The sequence below is a fragment of the Nerophis lumbriciformis genome, linkage group LG06 (assembly GCF_033978685.3).
Source record: "Nerophis lumbriciformis linkage group LG06, RoL_Nlum_v2.1, whole genome shotgun sequence".
In the NCBI taxonomy this organism is placed as follows: Eukaryota; Metazoa; Chordata; class Actinopteri; order Syngnathiformes; family Syngnathidae; genus Nerophis; species Nerophis lumbriciformis.
The window spans coordinates 20,131,068-20,145,325 of record NC_084553.2 but is presented as its reverse complement, the minus strand read 5'-3'; the positions used below and the strand labels follow the sequence as shown (position 1 = coordinate 20,145,325).

General features: G+C 37.8%; 1 protein-coding gene across 1 annotated transcript in view; it reads left to right on the top strand.

The window, feature by feature from the left end:
* arnt2 (aryl-hydrocarbon receptor nuclear translocator 2) overlaps positions 1-12,986 on the top strand; it is a 135,005-nt gene extending 122,019 nt beyond the window's left edge. The window contains exons 17-19 of the mRNA XM_061963872.2: positions 2,548-2,698; positions 7,649-7,794; positions 7,905-12,986. Coding sequence (XP_061819856.1) covers positions 2,548-2,698; positions 7,649-7,794; positions 7,905-8,003 — 396 coding nt within the window. The 3' untranslated portion in view covers positions 8,004-12,986. The remainder of the gene's footprint in view (positions 1-2,547; positions 2,699-7,648; positions 7,795-7,904) is intronic.
* The last annotated feature ends 1,272 nt before the right edge of the window (positions 12,987-14,258 follow it).

Genomic DNA, 14,258 nt, shown 5'->3' with positions numbered 1-14,258 from the left:
ATGGCTTGGTTTGGCAAGATCTGATTTTTAGGAACATATCTTGATAATGTTTTATCATAGACATGGAGTCTTTTGTTGGGGGCGGGGGATCAAAAGAAAAATAATTCAGAAAAAAAAAATCCTGGTCTTTGGTGTCATCCGCTGACGGTGGAGCGTCCAGTCTGCTCGGATAAGCCTCCCCAGACGTCCCTCGTCCTTGGCGGCGCTTCCGGGACAGGGGTGACGCGCCAGCGTCCCCTGGCCACACGGAGCTGATTGGCACCAGTTTGCCGGTCGGAGCCCACATTAGATCCCTGCGCTCCATGGGGGAATAGCGAAGCGATTCGGCTTCCATGGCGCGCAGCACCTCCCAGGTTCCTTCGTCCAACTTCTTTGCGGGAAAACGTTTTGCTGCTGGCGACATACTGTTAAGACTTGCACTTTGGCGTGGTTTCTTTTCCCGAAATGCATAAGAATTGGACCAGACATGGCGTGAAGTTAAATACATGATTTAATAATAGACTATAAAAAGTATAAACAAAAGGCGCGCACAAGGCGGGGAACAAACTTGGCTAATAAAACAAAACTAGCACACAGGCAGAACGATGGAAAAAAGGAACAAACAAAAGGCGCTCACAGCGGAGGTACAAAACAGTGGCTTGAATAAACAAAAAAACGTACGTGGCAAGAAAAGAGCAACATGAACTATGACCTGGACAGAGTAAGCAGCGTGTCAAGAGTGCAGAGCATGAATGTGATGTCGCCAGGCCGACCAACAAAAAATGACAGGCTTAAATAGTCATGTGGTGATTGAAAACAGGTGCATGAGTTCAAATGAATCAGGTGCGTGAGTCGTGAGGACAGGTGAACTGATTGGTAGTCATGGAAACCAAACAGGAAGTGAAAAAACAGGAACTGACAGAGTGCAAAAACCAAACAGAACATAGCCAAACTAAACATGATCACCAAGACATGACAACAATGTTTTGATAGAATGAAATCGATGCCAACATACTTCCTGTGATTTGCCACTGTTTATTTTTGTTGGCTTCTTGCCACTGACTAAACAAACACTTAATTTTACTCGGTTTTAATTCCATTGTGTATACAAAAGAGTTTTAGTGTCAAAATATAGCTGGTTGGTTATAGATTTTCTCTCCCAGGATGTGCTCACATCAGCTTAAGAATTAAAAATCTCTTCTTAAAAAACATTCTTACACCTATTAAACATGTAGGTTTTTACTTTATCATATACATTAAATATATCAACTTTTTTCAGCTTCTGTATGTATGCTTTTTGGTGTTTATGTATTATTTAATTGTTAATTACTTATTATTATTAATTAATTTTACCATTATTATTGTTTATTAATCCAGGTGTCCTGGTTCCTACCGTACAGCATCTTTTTCAACCTATGTAGCACAATGTGCCAGCATTGCTGTTGTTTTTGATTCTGTGCAGTATAAATATGTGATGTATCATATTGAAACAGTATACATGTTCGAAATGAAAAAAACAAAACAACTTAAAGCCTTGTTCAGCTGTTTCCTGATGTATATTTTTCACGTGTAGCTAAATTTTACTGCAATTGAATATGGACCTCAAATATCAGTTATCTGCTTCCTTGACTACTAATATCGTTATTGGTCCTGAAAAAAACATATCTGTCAATCCCTAGTTTACGCATCACGTTGTATGGACGAATCTGTTTTGAAGTAATTCCTCATCTTCTGCTTAGTAGTTGTTATAGAGTTCTGGAAAGCTTGATGTGAAAGCATGGTTTCGGAGTTAATTCAAGTTTCCAGCAAATAAATCAAATGACAGCAGTGAGATAATTTAGAGGAAAAAAATAAGTTTGCTGTTTTCACCATCGCTAAACAGATGTTTAAATCTGACATCATGTTCAAGTTGAGAGTCCGACCAACTCTGTGGTCCCACTTTGGCCTCGACTGAAAATGCAATATATATCTATCTAAACAGGAGGGGGCATATGTGAGGGCAGATAAACATGAGCTAACAGATTTTTCACTTTTTTTATTAGAAGGCAGACGGAGTGAGGTTAAAGCAGAGCTCACATTGTGCTAAAAGAGATGCTCTTTCCTTGTCCTGATGCTACAGATGCTGAATAGAGTTCAACTTGTCTGCAGACTTTTGTGATTCTCTTTCAACAATTACTTTTGCATAGTTGTGTCGCAGACAACATCAGTAAAAACACATTTTATATATTTTGCCGAACTAATAAAAAACAAATGCAAAGTGTTTTAATGATTTCATATTGTATATTTCATCAACTGATCATCAAATGTGCTTTAAAAAGTCCAGAACATGTGAATTAAAGTGTTCGTCGTAACACGTATAGCTTCACACGCTGTACTGTGATCGCTTAACAATTACATTTGGGCGAATACGTGGGTGTGTGTGTGTGGGTGCTGCGTGCGTGCGTGTGTGTGTTAATTGGATTGCACTGATCATTTAAACCTGCATGCATGTACGCAGCATAGTTACATTAATAACATTTACTGCTCTTGCAGTTGTATGTTGAATATCTAGGTGTCTTTGCTCCACAGTCAAGTAAGGCCCAGTCCAGTCCGTTTGGTATTGGTACGGGCCATAGCTACCAGACCGATGCAGCCTCGTACAGTCCACTCTCATCCCCAGCCACCTCCTCTCCAAGTGGCAACGCCTACTCAGGACTGACAAACCGCAGCACAGCTTTTGGTGAGTCCTACATGTCACCTTGAAAGATGAGGTTTCACATTTATTATTATTTATAATAATACTTATTATTTATTTATTTTTGTTGAAGGTTGTCATTATCTGTTGTGTTGTAGTTGTTGTTGTTGTGTTTTACTTTTGGTGCTGTATGTAGAAATAACGCCTCTGAAGTGGCAGCTGGTTGCATCAGTTTTGTGCTCTTTTAGTCTCTTTTATGTCCTTGTGTTTTTTGATGTTTCCCTCTTGTTTTTATGTGTGTCCACCTATATTTAGTGGAAGTTTTGTATCGGCATTGCAACCACATAAATTTCCCCATTGCGAGATAAACATAGTCTATCCTATCCTATTACTGTAGAACATGCTTAACAAAACGTTAAACATTAACACAAGTTAACTTTAAAGTACAATGAAAAAAATAGTGACAAGTTGTACGCTTGAACTACTTTTAAAACAAAGTAGCTTCATTTGGATTGCCCCAGCCTTCCATCCATCCATTTTCTACCGCTTGTCCCTTTCGGGGTCGCGGGGGGTGCTGGAGCGTATCTCAGCCATTGGGTCTTGTTCCTGTTAGTTTTCTCAAAGCTTTAACATTTGTTACTAGAAAATTATGTTTTGTTTAAGTTAGTAGGGCTGCATGATTGATCCATTTTTAAATCGTAATCGAATTATTTGATTATGTCGATGGAAATACAAATTAATATAGTTATATTTATGTTTTTCTCTATCATGTCTGGTGCCTCAATGCTATACTGTAGAACAAGGCCATTCAAATAAATTGTTCTAAGGGGCACCTTTCCAAAAAGCTAAGGATTGGGGGGGCAGACTTCTCCCTTCACTGTTACTCTTATTTTGTGAACCAGCATTCTTTGTAGTCGACATTTGTTTTGTTTTGTTTGAATCTTTACACATTTCTGAAAAAAAATGCTTTGTTTTGCAAAATACAAGTGCCAATTGTAGTCAACCCTGGCCAATAAAAGGTTAAACTGTTAAATGTTTACACCGGTCCAAGTTCTTCTTGACAACAGTAGCCCTCTTGTGTTTTTGTTTATATTTAATTTGCTGCTAAAATAAATTGGGGGTTCGGTCTGGGGTCATTCTCGGCCCTGCCAGTTAAATAGACCTGCTGTCGAGAGTGCTGTGCAGTGTTGTCCAACTAAGCGCATGGGAGAATAGGTTGCTAACTATCTAACCAATTAACTGACAAACCTGGGAAATCACATAAGCTCCTGCTGGAGGCAATAACGTAAGCACCCCAACAACTACCTCATAGTTTTACCCCAAAAAATCATAATCAAAAATCGAGGGTAAAATGGGGACTGTATTTTTTTAAATTGTGCAGCCCTACTTTCTATTACAGTATTAAGCTTGAAATAATTATTATTGCATATAGTACAAATGTATATATGGATTAGAAAATGTTTGGCGTGGTCCCAAAAAGTTTGAGAACCCCTGTCTTACACATTACGTCTGAGATCAAAGGTCATGGTACATATTTATTTCTGTGTGGCAAGGCTGTAAATCACCAGATTACCGACTAGGTACTCAGTTGTTATTATGCAGACGTTACAGAACTCGCTGAAATAAATCAATCAATAAATCAGTCAGATTTTTTTTTATAAAAGGACTCAAAGGGCTTCATCACAAAGTCAGTGGCACATATGTAAATGCACAAACTCCCAGAATAATCAAGAATTGGAGGTAGAAATCAATAGTAATACAGCCCAGTACAATTATGTGTCCTCCCGATGCAGTTTATGTGCTTACAAATGCGACTGATTGTCAAGCGACTGCAGGTGTGCCTCGTTGTTCTCTCACACCGAAAGTCAAGATCTGGAAGGAAACACGAAGAACAAGGGAATAAATCCTAAAATAAGAAAAGAGAACACAAAATATTGTACATAATAATTTGAGTTAAATGAACAACTAAGCAGTAGATTGACTGACCCACTGTTGCAGAACCACATGGCCATAGTGGCTGGAAATGGAATTCAATTAGAGCTGCTCACACCTCCTGCTGTTTGTCGTCCATATGGTGAGGGCAACTAAGCATTCCCGTGTTGGATGGCCTTTTAATGGACATACACATTATCCAAATAGATTGTCTCTGCCCTGCCACCCTCTCTACTTGCTCTCCTTCCTCTCGCTCCTTGTACACAAAGATGCTCAGTGTCTCACACTAACGTGCAGTGTAGCCGCAGTGTAGTAGCTTGACACACTCGCTCCTCCCGTCGGTACATTTGACAAACGTTTATGAAGAACGCGTTAAAGAATCCAGAATAATCCAAAATAAAGAGGCGTCACTTAATGAATGTCATCATTGAGTCTAATCTCACATTATCTATTAATATAACAATTCCATACATGTACCCACCCCCAGGAGTGGTGTCCCAACATCTGCGGCTCCCCTCCCAAGGTTATTATTTTTCCGGATGTGGGTTCAGATCAAATTGTGATTGATTTATGATTGATCATTCCTATACATGTGACACAATGATGCAAAATTGTAAAGCATATAGAGACCGAAATGACATGCTTCCATGTAAATATCAAAAATATGAATACAACTATTTAGTGTGTTAGATAATAGAACAAGGTTTTATTGTGCCAAATCAAATGTGCCCTTAAATTTTTGGTAAAGATTTATTTGAAAAATAAAATGAACTTGAACTTGTTGTGCCGTAGAGGCATCCCCATTGCCCCCAAATGTATTTATAAACACTGAATCTGGTTTAAGGCATGCCATTTATTTTCCTTCTGTGGTTGTTATGCTCCCTTGTTGACTCTCTTCAACATCTTGTTTGTGTCTGCATGAAGACCAGATGAACATTTTTTTATTATTTTGAAACAGAAACAAATGTCTCGGAGCTTCTGCTTCAGTTTAATGTTCTCAGTAGATTGTCAATATGGTTGAGCAGGAATGTGCATGTAAGGTTTTAATTGTAGTTTGCTTGCTTGTTTATGCATAAATTTTTAGCCCGAGTCACTCATAGTGCAGAATGACCTATTTTTTAATAATGTGTTCATTTTGGCAACATAAGTACTTCAGGTGCTAGTCTTGATTGAAATATCCTTTGACCCCGCCACTTATTTTCATAACAATAATACTGCCATTAAGACTGCCTCCTATTTATGTAACTAGATACTGTATGTTATACGTCATTGAAAAACGTATTTTGCTGAGATTTGACTAATATAAATCATTCCAGTTCCAAATGTTGGATTAGTCTAAAAAGTAAACATTAATGAAACTTAACTGACAAGCCTCACAGTATTTGAACAGCTGATACAAGTCGGGCAAATAGGATCCTGTTGCGTTGACAAAGAGCGAGTGAATATACTCCAGTACAATAGTGGAGCCTCACATCCATAAAAACACAATAAACGTTGCTGCACAAGTCTATAATTTGTCTGCGCTCTGAACTATGAACTTTTGATTGACACTTCTTTCAAACCAATAGAAAACTGTTAACTTCATTTGCTGTGGGATAATAGCCACACAAAATAAGTATACAACATGTACCAGCACCCCTTCTAACTTATGTAGCCCAGACCAATTACATCCATTCTTCATTATTGACACATTGAAATTGTGAAAATACCCATACTGTATGCTGCTGAGTGGGCTTTTGACGTAATAGGATTAGAAGTCACGCATAACAGGAACAAAGCAGAACATGGTAAACGTGAACTGCGCATCAACATTGTGTATTTGTTTTGTTTGCATCAAGTTAGTAAATACTTTGACCAAGTGTCTCTAAATTGAATATTTTTGGAATGCCTCATCCTAACTTTACACATTTTTTGTAATTTCGTTGTCAAATGTGAACTGCGATTAGGCAATGAATTAATTGACCACTGTATGGCCAAAATGTGTTTTCAAAGGAGATATTTTGAAGGCATATATTTCAGAAAAAAATCTAGGCGTACCAAAAATATATCTTTCTTCTCAGTGTATTCAAACTCCTATTCTCTCTCACTCAGTGTCAGTAACACTCAGAAATAATCTGACTGTTGGGGACAAATATATCTTAATAGCTTTCAAAAGAGCCAAAAGCCCTGTGTATACTCCAAATAAAGTCTCACCTACAAGCTGAATGCTTGTACTACAAGTGCTTTACAAGTGCTTTACAAGTGCTTTACAAGTGCTGTAATACAAGTACTTGTACTTGTATTACTTGGTGCTCACCAATACACAAATGACATAATTTATTTCCAAATTGTCTAAGCATGACATAATTGTAACATGTACACACTTATACTACATGAGTCACTTCAAATTAGATTCTTATCAGCATTACAATGCAACCGCCAAAGATCAACACAATAATTTCACTGACAAAGTTTCACCTCCAGTTTGTTTACATTTCGAAACAAAATAAACAATTTCAGAGTTTTTGTGACGGGCCAGCCTGGTCATTAGACCCCGATGCAGACAAGTGCGCCATAATTGAAAATACAAAAACAATTCATGAAGAAATATAACAAAAATAAGCTTGACGACAAGAAAATACAAATGAAGAACAACAGACCTCAAAAGTCAAGAACTAATACTGATGATAAAGGAATCTTTGGACACCTGACAATTCAATTATGATTCAGGTTTAGAGTGAAGACTTTATTCTGCATACAAGTCTTTAAATGATCAGTGTCGTCAAACTATTCCTCACTTGCATGTGCTTTTGACAAAGGAAAGCAGCCACTTTCTAAGCAAAAGTTAACAGACAATGAAACATAACACCACTTACTTATTGGTGAACAATTATCAATCAAAGCATGAACAGCTCTTTGGCTGCAGAGGAAGAGAGGGAAAGCCAACAGTGCTATCAAGTGTTCAGGGTGTACCCCGCCTTTTGCCCGAGTGCAGTTGGGATAGGCGCCAGCCCTGAGAGGGACAAGCGGTAGGAAATGGATGGATGGAAGATCATACCTACTTGAACTTTTGTTCACTTTCAGACGTGTCAGCAGAGAGCAGCCAGACTGGAGCTCAGTTTCAGGGTCGACCCAGTGAAGTCTGGTCACAGTGGCAGAACCAACACCACTCCCAACAGGCTGGGGAGCAGCACACACACCCTAATCCCACCCAGACTGAAGTCTTCCAGGTTACACATACACACAAACACACAACCTGCGAGTCCAGAACATGTTATGGATGTTATTCATTGTGTGTGTGTCTGTGTGTGTTTGTATGTGCATGTGATTGTATGTACAGGACATGTTACCTATGGCTGGAGATCCCACCCAAGGAACTGCCAACTACAACATTGAGGACTTTGCTGACCTCGGCATGTTCCCACCCTTCTCCGAGTAAAAGTCACTCTTCGTCCTCACTGGAGGAAGCGAACTTATGTTGGCATCAATCTATTGTGTGGCGTTTTCATTGGATTGACGGCTTGAACCCATAAAGCATGCACACAAATATTCAGTGCACACTTTTGGAGCGTCTGCAGTACATCAACATACCTCATCACTGAATGACGAGTCAGATGGAAGCTACCTCAGTCAACGTGCAACACTTTGTCCGCTAATCCATGCACACTGGATGTGTCTCAAATGGAGAACTTGCATCAGTTCACTTCAATAAGTATACTATGCAGAGTACACTCTGTATACTACACTAATCTCTAATTTACTGTCATTGTGCACTTACCGGAAATTATGATCACAATATTTACAGTCATCTTCTTCTTTCCTTTTCAACCGTGAATTGCAACCACTCAAGTTAGTTCCTCCCCTTCCGCTACGTAGTCAAAAAAGCGACTATTGAGGGTGGTATGTGACATTCCCTGCACACTCACCAATTTAAGTATTTTGAGTACAAATCCAGGTACTGACAGTGTACTGCATTTTATTATACTTCTTTGTGTGAAGGCACTTATGTACTGACAAGATTAAATGTAAGTACAAAGGTGTAACACACTTTACGTACACAGGTGTAGGTGTAACATGGTTACCTACTGAAAAGACTAAGCGTAAGTAGTAAGTACACAAGTGTAAAACTGTTATGTACACAAAATACTAAGTGTACATGTACAAATGTAACACTCTTATGTACTCAAAAGACTAAGCGTACCTACGCAAGTGTAGCACACTTATGTCCTCAAAAGACTGAGATAATCCACAAACGCTAAGTGTAACTCTGCAAGGGTAACAAAAGACTAAATGTAAGTAAGCAAATGCAACACACTTATGTACTAAAAAGACTAAGTGTAAGTACGCAAATGTAACAGACTCATATTATCAATATACTAAGGGCCTGATCCATGCAAACATGTGCAAATTTGATTGTACCAAAAAAGCTGATATACTACGCTTGTGTGCAAAATTCCCGGGCGCAGCCACCGCTGCTGCCCACTGCTCCCCTCGCCTACCAGGGGGGGATCAAGGGTGATGGGTCAAATGCAGAGAATAATTTCGCCACACCTAGTGTGTGTGTGACAATCATTGGTACTTTAACTTTTTAACTTTAAAGGATTGCGTCCCTTTAACTGAGCAAATAAAGTAGCGCAATCCATACAGCGTGTTTGTTTTCATGAATATGCAGAATGTGTGCTGATTATCCCACAATACTGGGAGGAGAAGAATATAAAATATAATCATTCAGCACACGCAATGAGATTTATCAAAACTACAACTGTTCTGCGGACGCTATTTTCATATTTATTTAACAAACTGGCATCGTGGCACACATGGCTGTGAGAAAAGAGGGAATCGCGCAGCAAAAACAGCTGGACAGCCCGAGAATCCTTTGTATGATGTGCATTTGTCAGCAGATTTGGACTGTCAGAAAAAAAATATTCGAAATACCTTCTATTCAGCAATATAATTTTATAATTTTAACCTAAGGAGCTGCTTAAAACTAATCCAATTGATGCATGTTGGTGTCTGCTGGCATTTGTTTTAGTTCTGTTCGTTTTTTCACCAAGGATATCTATATTATTATATCAGTGATGGTAAATGTGATTCTTTTTACTGACTGTGGTACCTGTGGGTCAGGTACCAAAGTGAATCAATTCACTTGATTCACTCCTCACAAAACGCATGCGCAAAAGCTTGCACATGGTTAATGCACGCTAAGGCTCGCCCCCACTCGATTCACTCAGCACAGAACGCATGTGTAGAGCGTTGCACAGGATTAGCCGTCATCTGTGAACCGTCACAGGGCGCATGCGTAGGGACTCACACATATGTAACAAGTCATCCCATTCAATAACACCCACAAAAGTTAATGCTGCACAACTTCAGCGGTAACAGCATTGATTCAACCATTGTGAAACCAATGAAATATAAGTTCACTTAAACTTGATAAACTGCAGCCTTTATTCACAAATGTCACACAGTATATCCACAGTCGCAACAATTAACAACGTTGTAGTTTTTGCCAACCACTCTTGTCTCTCTCTCTGCCTGAATGCTTTCTTACGCAACTACTAATAATATTATTGCAATTTGAATGAGACCAAAATATCGCCATTGTGGAATAAGTAAAAGTCTATCATATGTGACGGCAGAAGTGGTGCAACAGCACCTGTTGCTGGTTAAAAAGTAGTATATACAAAAGGAAATACTCACAACTGTTTAGGCTTTTTGAGCGCTATTCCAGTAACCAAAGTGGGCGCACCATTGAATGTGCACTACGTGTTATAGGACACTGCAATAAGGACTATTTATTTATCTATTTTCAATTTGCTTAAAAAAAACTCAGTAAAAAAGAAAAGAAACAATAGTGCAACATTACGATAATATTTAACAGCGCAAAATTAAATAAAATACCTAACCATAACAGAGGACAACAGGCTAGCATGGACACAAATTCAGTTTTCAATTATTCCTTCCTGACTCGTTGGCGTTAATGGCCCCGCCACCAATGACCAGTGATTGAGTGTCAGTGAATCATCCTTCATGATTGTTCAGTGACGAACAATGATTCAGTGGGACCCATCGTTCACTTTGTAGTTCTTTCACTCAGTATCTGTGATTCAGTGAGTCCTTGTCAAGCACCCGAGCTGTAACACAGGGAGTGATTCAGAGAGTTGATTTGAGGCAATAAATATATTTGTTGCTCTTTCTATGGGGCTAAAGCATTTATAAAAGCACCGTTAGACTAACAGGGGCGTATATATTTACATATTACATGGTTTATTCTCTCGAGTCACTGACCGAGTTAATGGTGAAGACAACCCGTGAGTGCTGATTCAGTAAAAAACTTGCAGGTTTTGAACAATTTGTTCATGACTCGCACATCACTATATTATAATATATCTCATATATGAAAAAACTATATGCATTTTCTTGTGTTTGGATCATTTCAGACGCATAAATGCACTGCAGTGTTTTGATGTTCCACCGCCTACCTACAGAGCGCACCATCAGCGCGCTAAAAATAGTTTTGGTTGTCTGTGGATTGCGATTCTATATTGCAGAAAATGTGTTACACATTATAGTTGTGTGCTGTTTGTTCAACAATGTACACAGATTGGAGTGCATAATAACATAAATGTAGAGGGAAATGAGTGTTTCCATGGGCACGTAATGCTGGTAGTAAATGCAAAAATGTCATTTAAACAGGGCGGTCTGTGCTGCTTTTGCACTTGTTATCAATTGTTCACGCAGTCTTACAATTACCCGCAACACGCCCACTAATTGTACTCGCAATTTTATAGTTTGCACACGCTGTTTAACGCGTGTTATTTGGATCTTAGTATATCAGGCCCAGTGTGTAAGTACCCAAGTGTAAAATACTAAGTGTAACACCCTTACGTACTCAAAATATTTAAGTTTAAGTACACAAATGCACCAGTTGAGACACATCCATTGCCTTAGACTTGAGACTAACTCAGTTTTAACAGAGGATGTTAGTCAACTCATCTTACATCCACACTTTTATCTCCTCAAATGGAAAACACTCTTTTTACATGGCCGTGTAAAACTAGTACACTAATGAAAACACTAATTTATATTACCAAACATTTTCCGTCTCTTCTCAGCACAAACATGACAATAGTTGTAATGACCCTTTTTTTTAAACATTTCTTTTCCTATGAATGCTGTATTTTTCCATGACATGCGAGAATTGTTTTGTCTTATAGCAGGATTGTGGCCCACAACTCATTTTTAATTATTCCTCAGCATATAAAATATATATACTGCTTTACAATACAAAACATATCAAATCATTAAACATGCATCATGTTGTTACAAAACAAAATACAAAGATGACTTTCTGGTATAATTTATTTCAAATTGAAAACAATATACAAATGATTTAAACAATATTAAAAAAGGAAAAACATTTATGTTAGTTAACTATAAAATATACATTAATTCGGAATTGTATTAAAATTTAATATTGGAAAAACCTTGACTTTCAGCTCTGAAAAACATATTTGTAAGATCATCAGAATTAACAGTTTCAAACTGAAATCTACAAATTTTTTGAGTATTTTAATTTGTAAAAATTACGTAAAGAATTATTATGGAAATTGTTAATTATAACTGTAGTTTAATAGATATGTTTCATTTTAAAAGTTTGAATGTTTAGTATGTTTGTTTGTTTTTATTTGAAGCAAGGACACCTCTCATCTGGGTAATAAGTAGAGACTCATATTGTAATGATGATGACTTTACTAATATTAAAAATCATAATTTCAACTGACTTGAATGAAAAAGCATCTTTCTAAACCAGTTGTGTAAATCGTGAATAAGATCAATCCTCTCTGCTCGCTGCTTTTTATCTGATCACTGTGCCAGTCTTGTCCTGAAAACCGTCAGCGCTAATTTGAAAATAAAGAAAGCTGCAGGATAAAGTGTAATGGCAGCGTTGAACAAGTTCACCTCCATCTGCCTCACGCAGCACTAAGCTGCTCCTCATCATCACCTCATCAACCTTACTGCATAGACAAGGATTGTGTAGAAATTCAACATATAGGAGGAAAGGGTTAGCGTAAAGTGTACTTGATGATTGCTAACCATCCTGCTTTTCAAAGGGAAAACTACAATACTGGCTTAAGTCGTGTATTTGCTCTTGTACATCTACTTCATTTACTACATTTTCATAACTGTAGGGTACCAGCTTTTACACACACACACACATCAGTGTTTGCGCTTAAGATCTCAGATTTTTGTAAATAAATGTGATTTTCATGTGTTATGAATTGTGTTATGTGTAATAATATTGTGTGCAATGTGAGTAAATAACTGTTGGTATTTAGTTAGTTGTTAAATCTACTTTGATTGAATTGTGTTATTTTTGTGTAACATGTGAATGGTGACAATAAATTCTTATTGGTCATGTGTGTCCACTTGATCCCAAGTAAATACATTACTGATACAGAAAGAACACACATATATTTTTAAATTAACATAAAAAATAAGAATCCCATCATGGTGTCGATCTAATACTTACACTGCCCTACTCAGTCAGAGTCAAGAACTGAAACAGGGGTCCCCAAACTACGGCCCGCGGGCCGCATCCGGCCACCCAGCGTCCAAAATCAGGCCCGCGAGAAGTCAAAAATAAAAAAAACACTTAATTTTTTCTGTCTTTTCTTATCCACTTTGTAGCGCTTGCTGCTCACGGTGTCTCCTAGTCGCTCAGGCAAATCATATTGTCTAAAAATGCATTTTCTCATCGATAACGTGACATCATGGCACGCTCAGAAAGTGTGCTATATATATATATATATGTGTGTATATATATATATATATATATATATATATATATATATATATATATATATATATATATATATATATATATATATATATATATATATACAGTCCGGCCCCCGGCCAAATTGTTTTAACCCAATGCGGCCCCCGAGTCAAAAAAGTTTGGGGACCCCTGACTAAAAGATGAAATTAGTAAATTCCTCAACCAAAATTAAAAAAAGTTTTTCCATTTTTAAAAAGGTATGATGTAAGAAGAAAAATGTTAACATTAATAATGGATCTACAAGCTTCACTTAGGCACTGAAGGGCAGTCGTGAAATGTTTGTTTGATTTCTTAAAATTTCCCCCCACAATTTTTTTTCACAAATTAAAATGTCTGTAAATACACATTATTATGGTGGCCTGGAAGTGCAAAACATCATAAAACAAATTATATTTACATAAAACAAATGGACAAAAGACAAAAAAGTTTTCTATTTCAGGAAAAAAAAAGTCAAACAACTTACAATTTCACAAACCAAAATAACAAAAGACAAAACAATTTACAAATTCAGACAATACAATAACAAATTAAAGCTGTGAGCAGTGTTGAATGGGCCGTTGCACTGCTGGGTTCACGCAAGTCGGTCGGCACGCATGATGCTTGCGACCCCTGACGGACCATCACAAATTTCAGCACAATCCGAGCAAGTCGAAGGAAGCTATAACAGTTATAATTGTTCACCACAATGGGGCGATATTATTGCGGCGCAGTAGTCATGCAGTTGCGTCCCACCCAACCCCCCAACCCACCATCAGAAATGCGAGGAAGATCGGAGCATGTGTAAGAAAGTTATTAGTTTTTCACCACAAGAGATCGATAAGGGCATCGCAGTAGTCATGCAGTTGCGTCCCA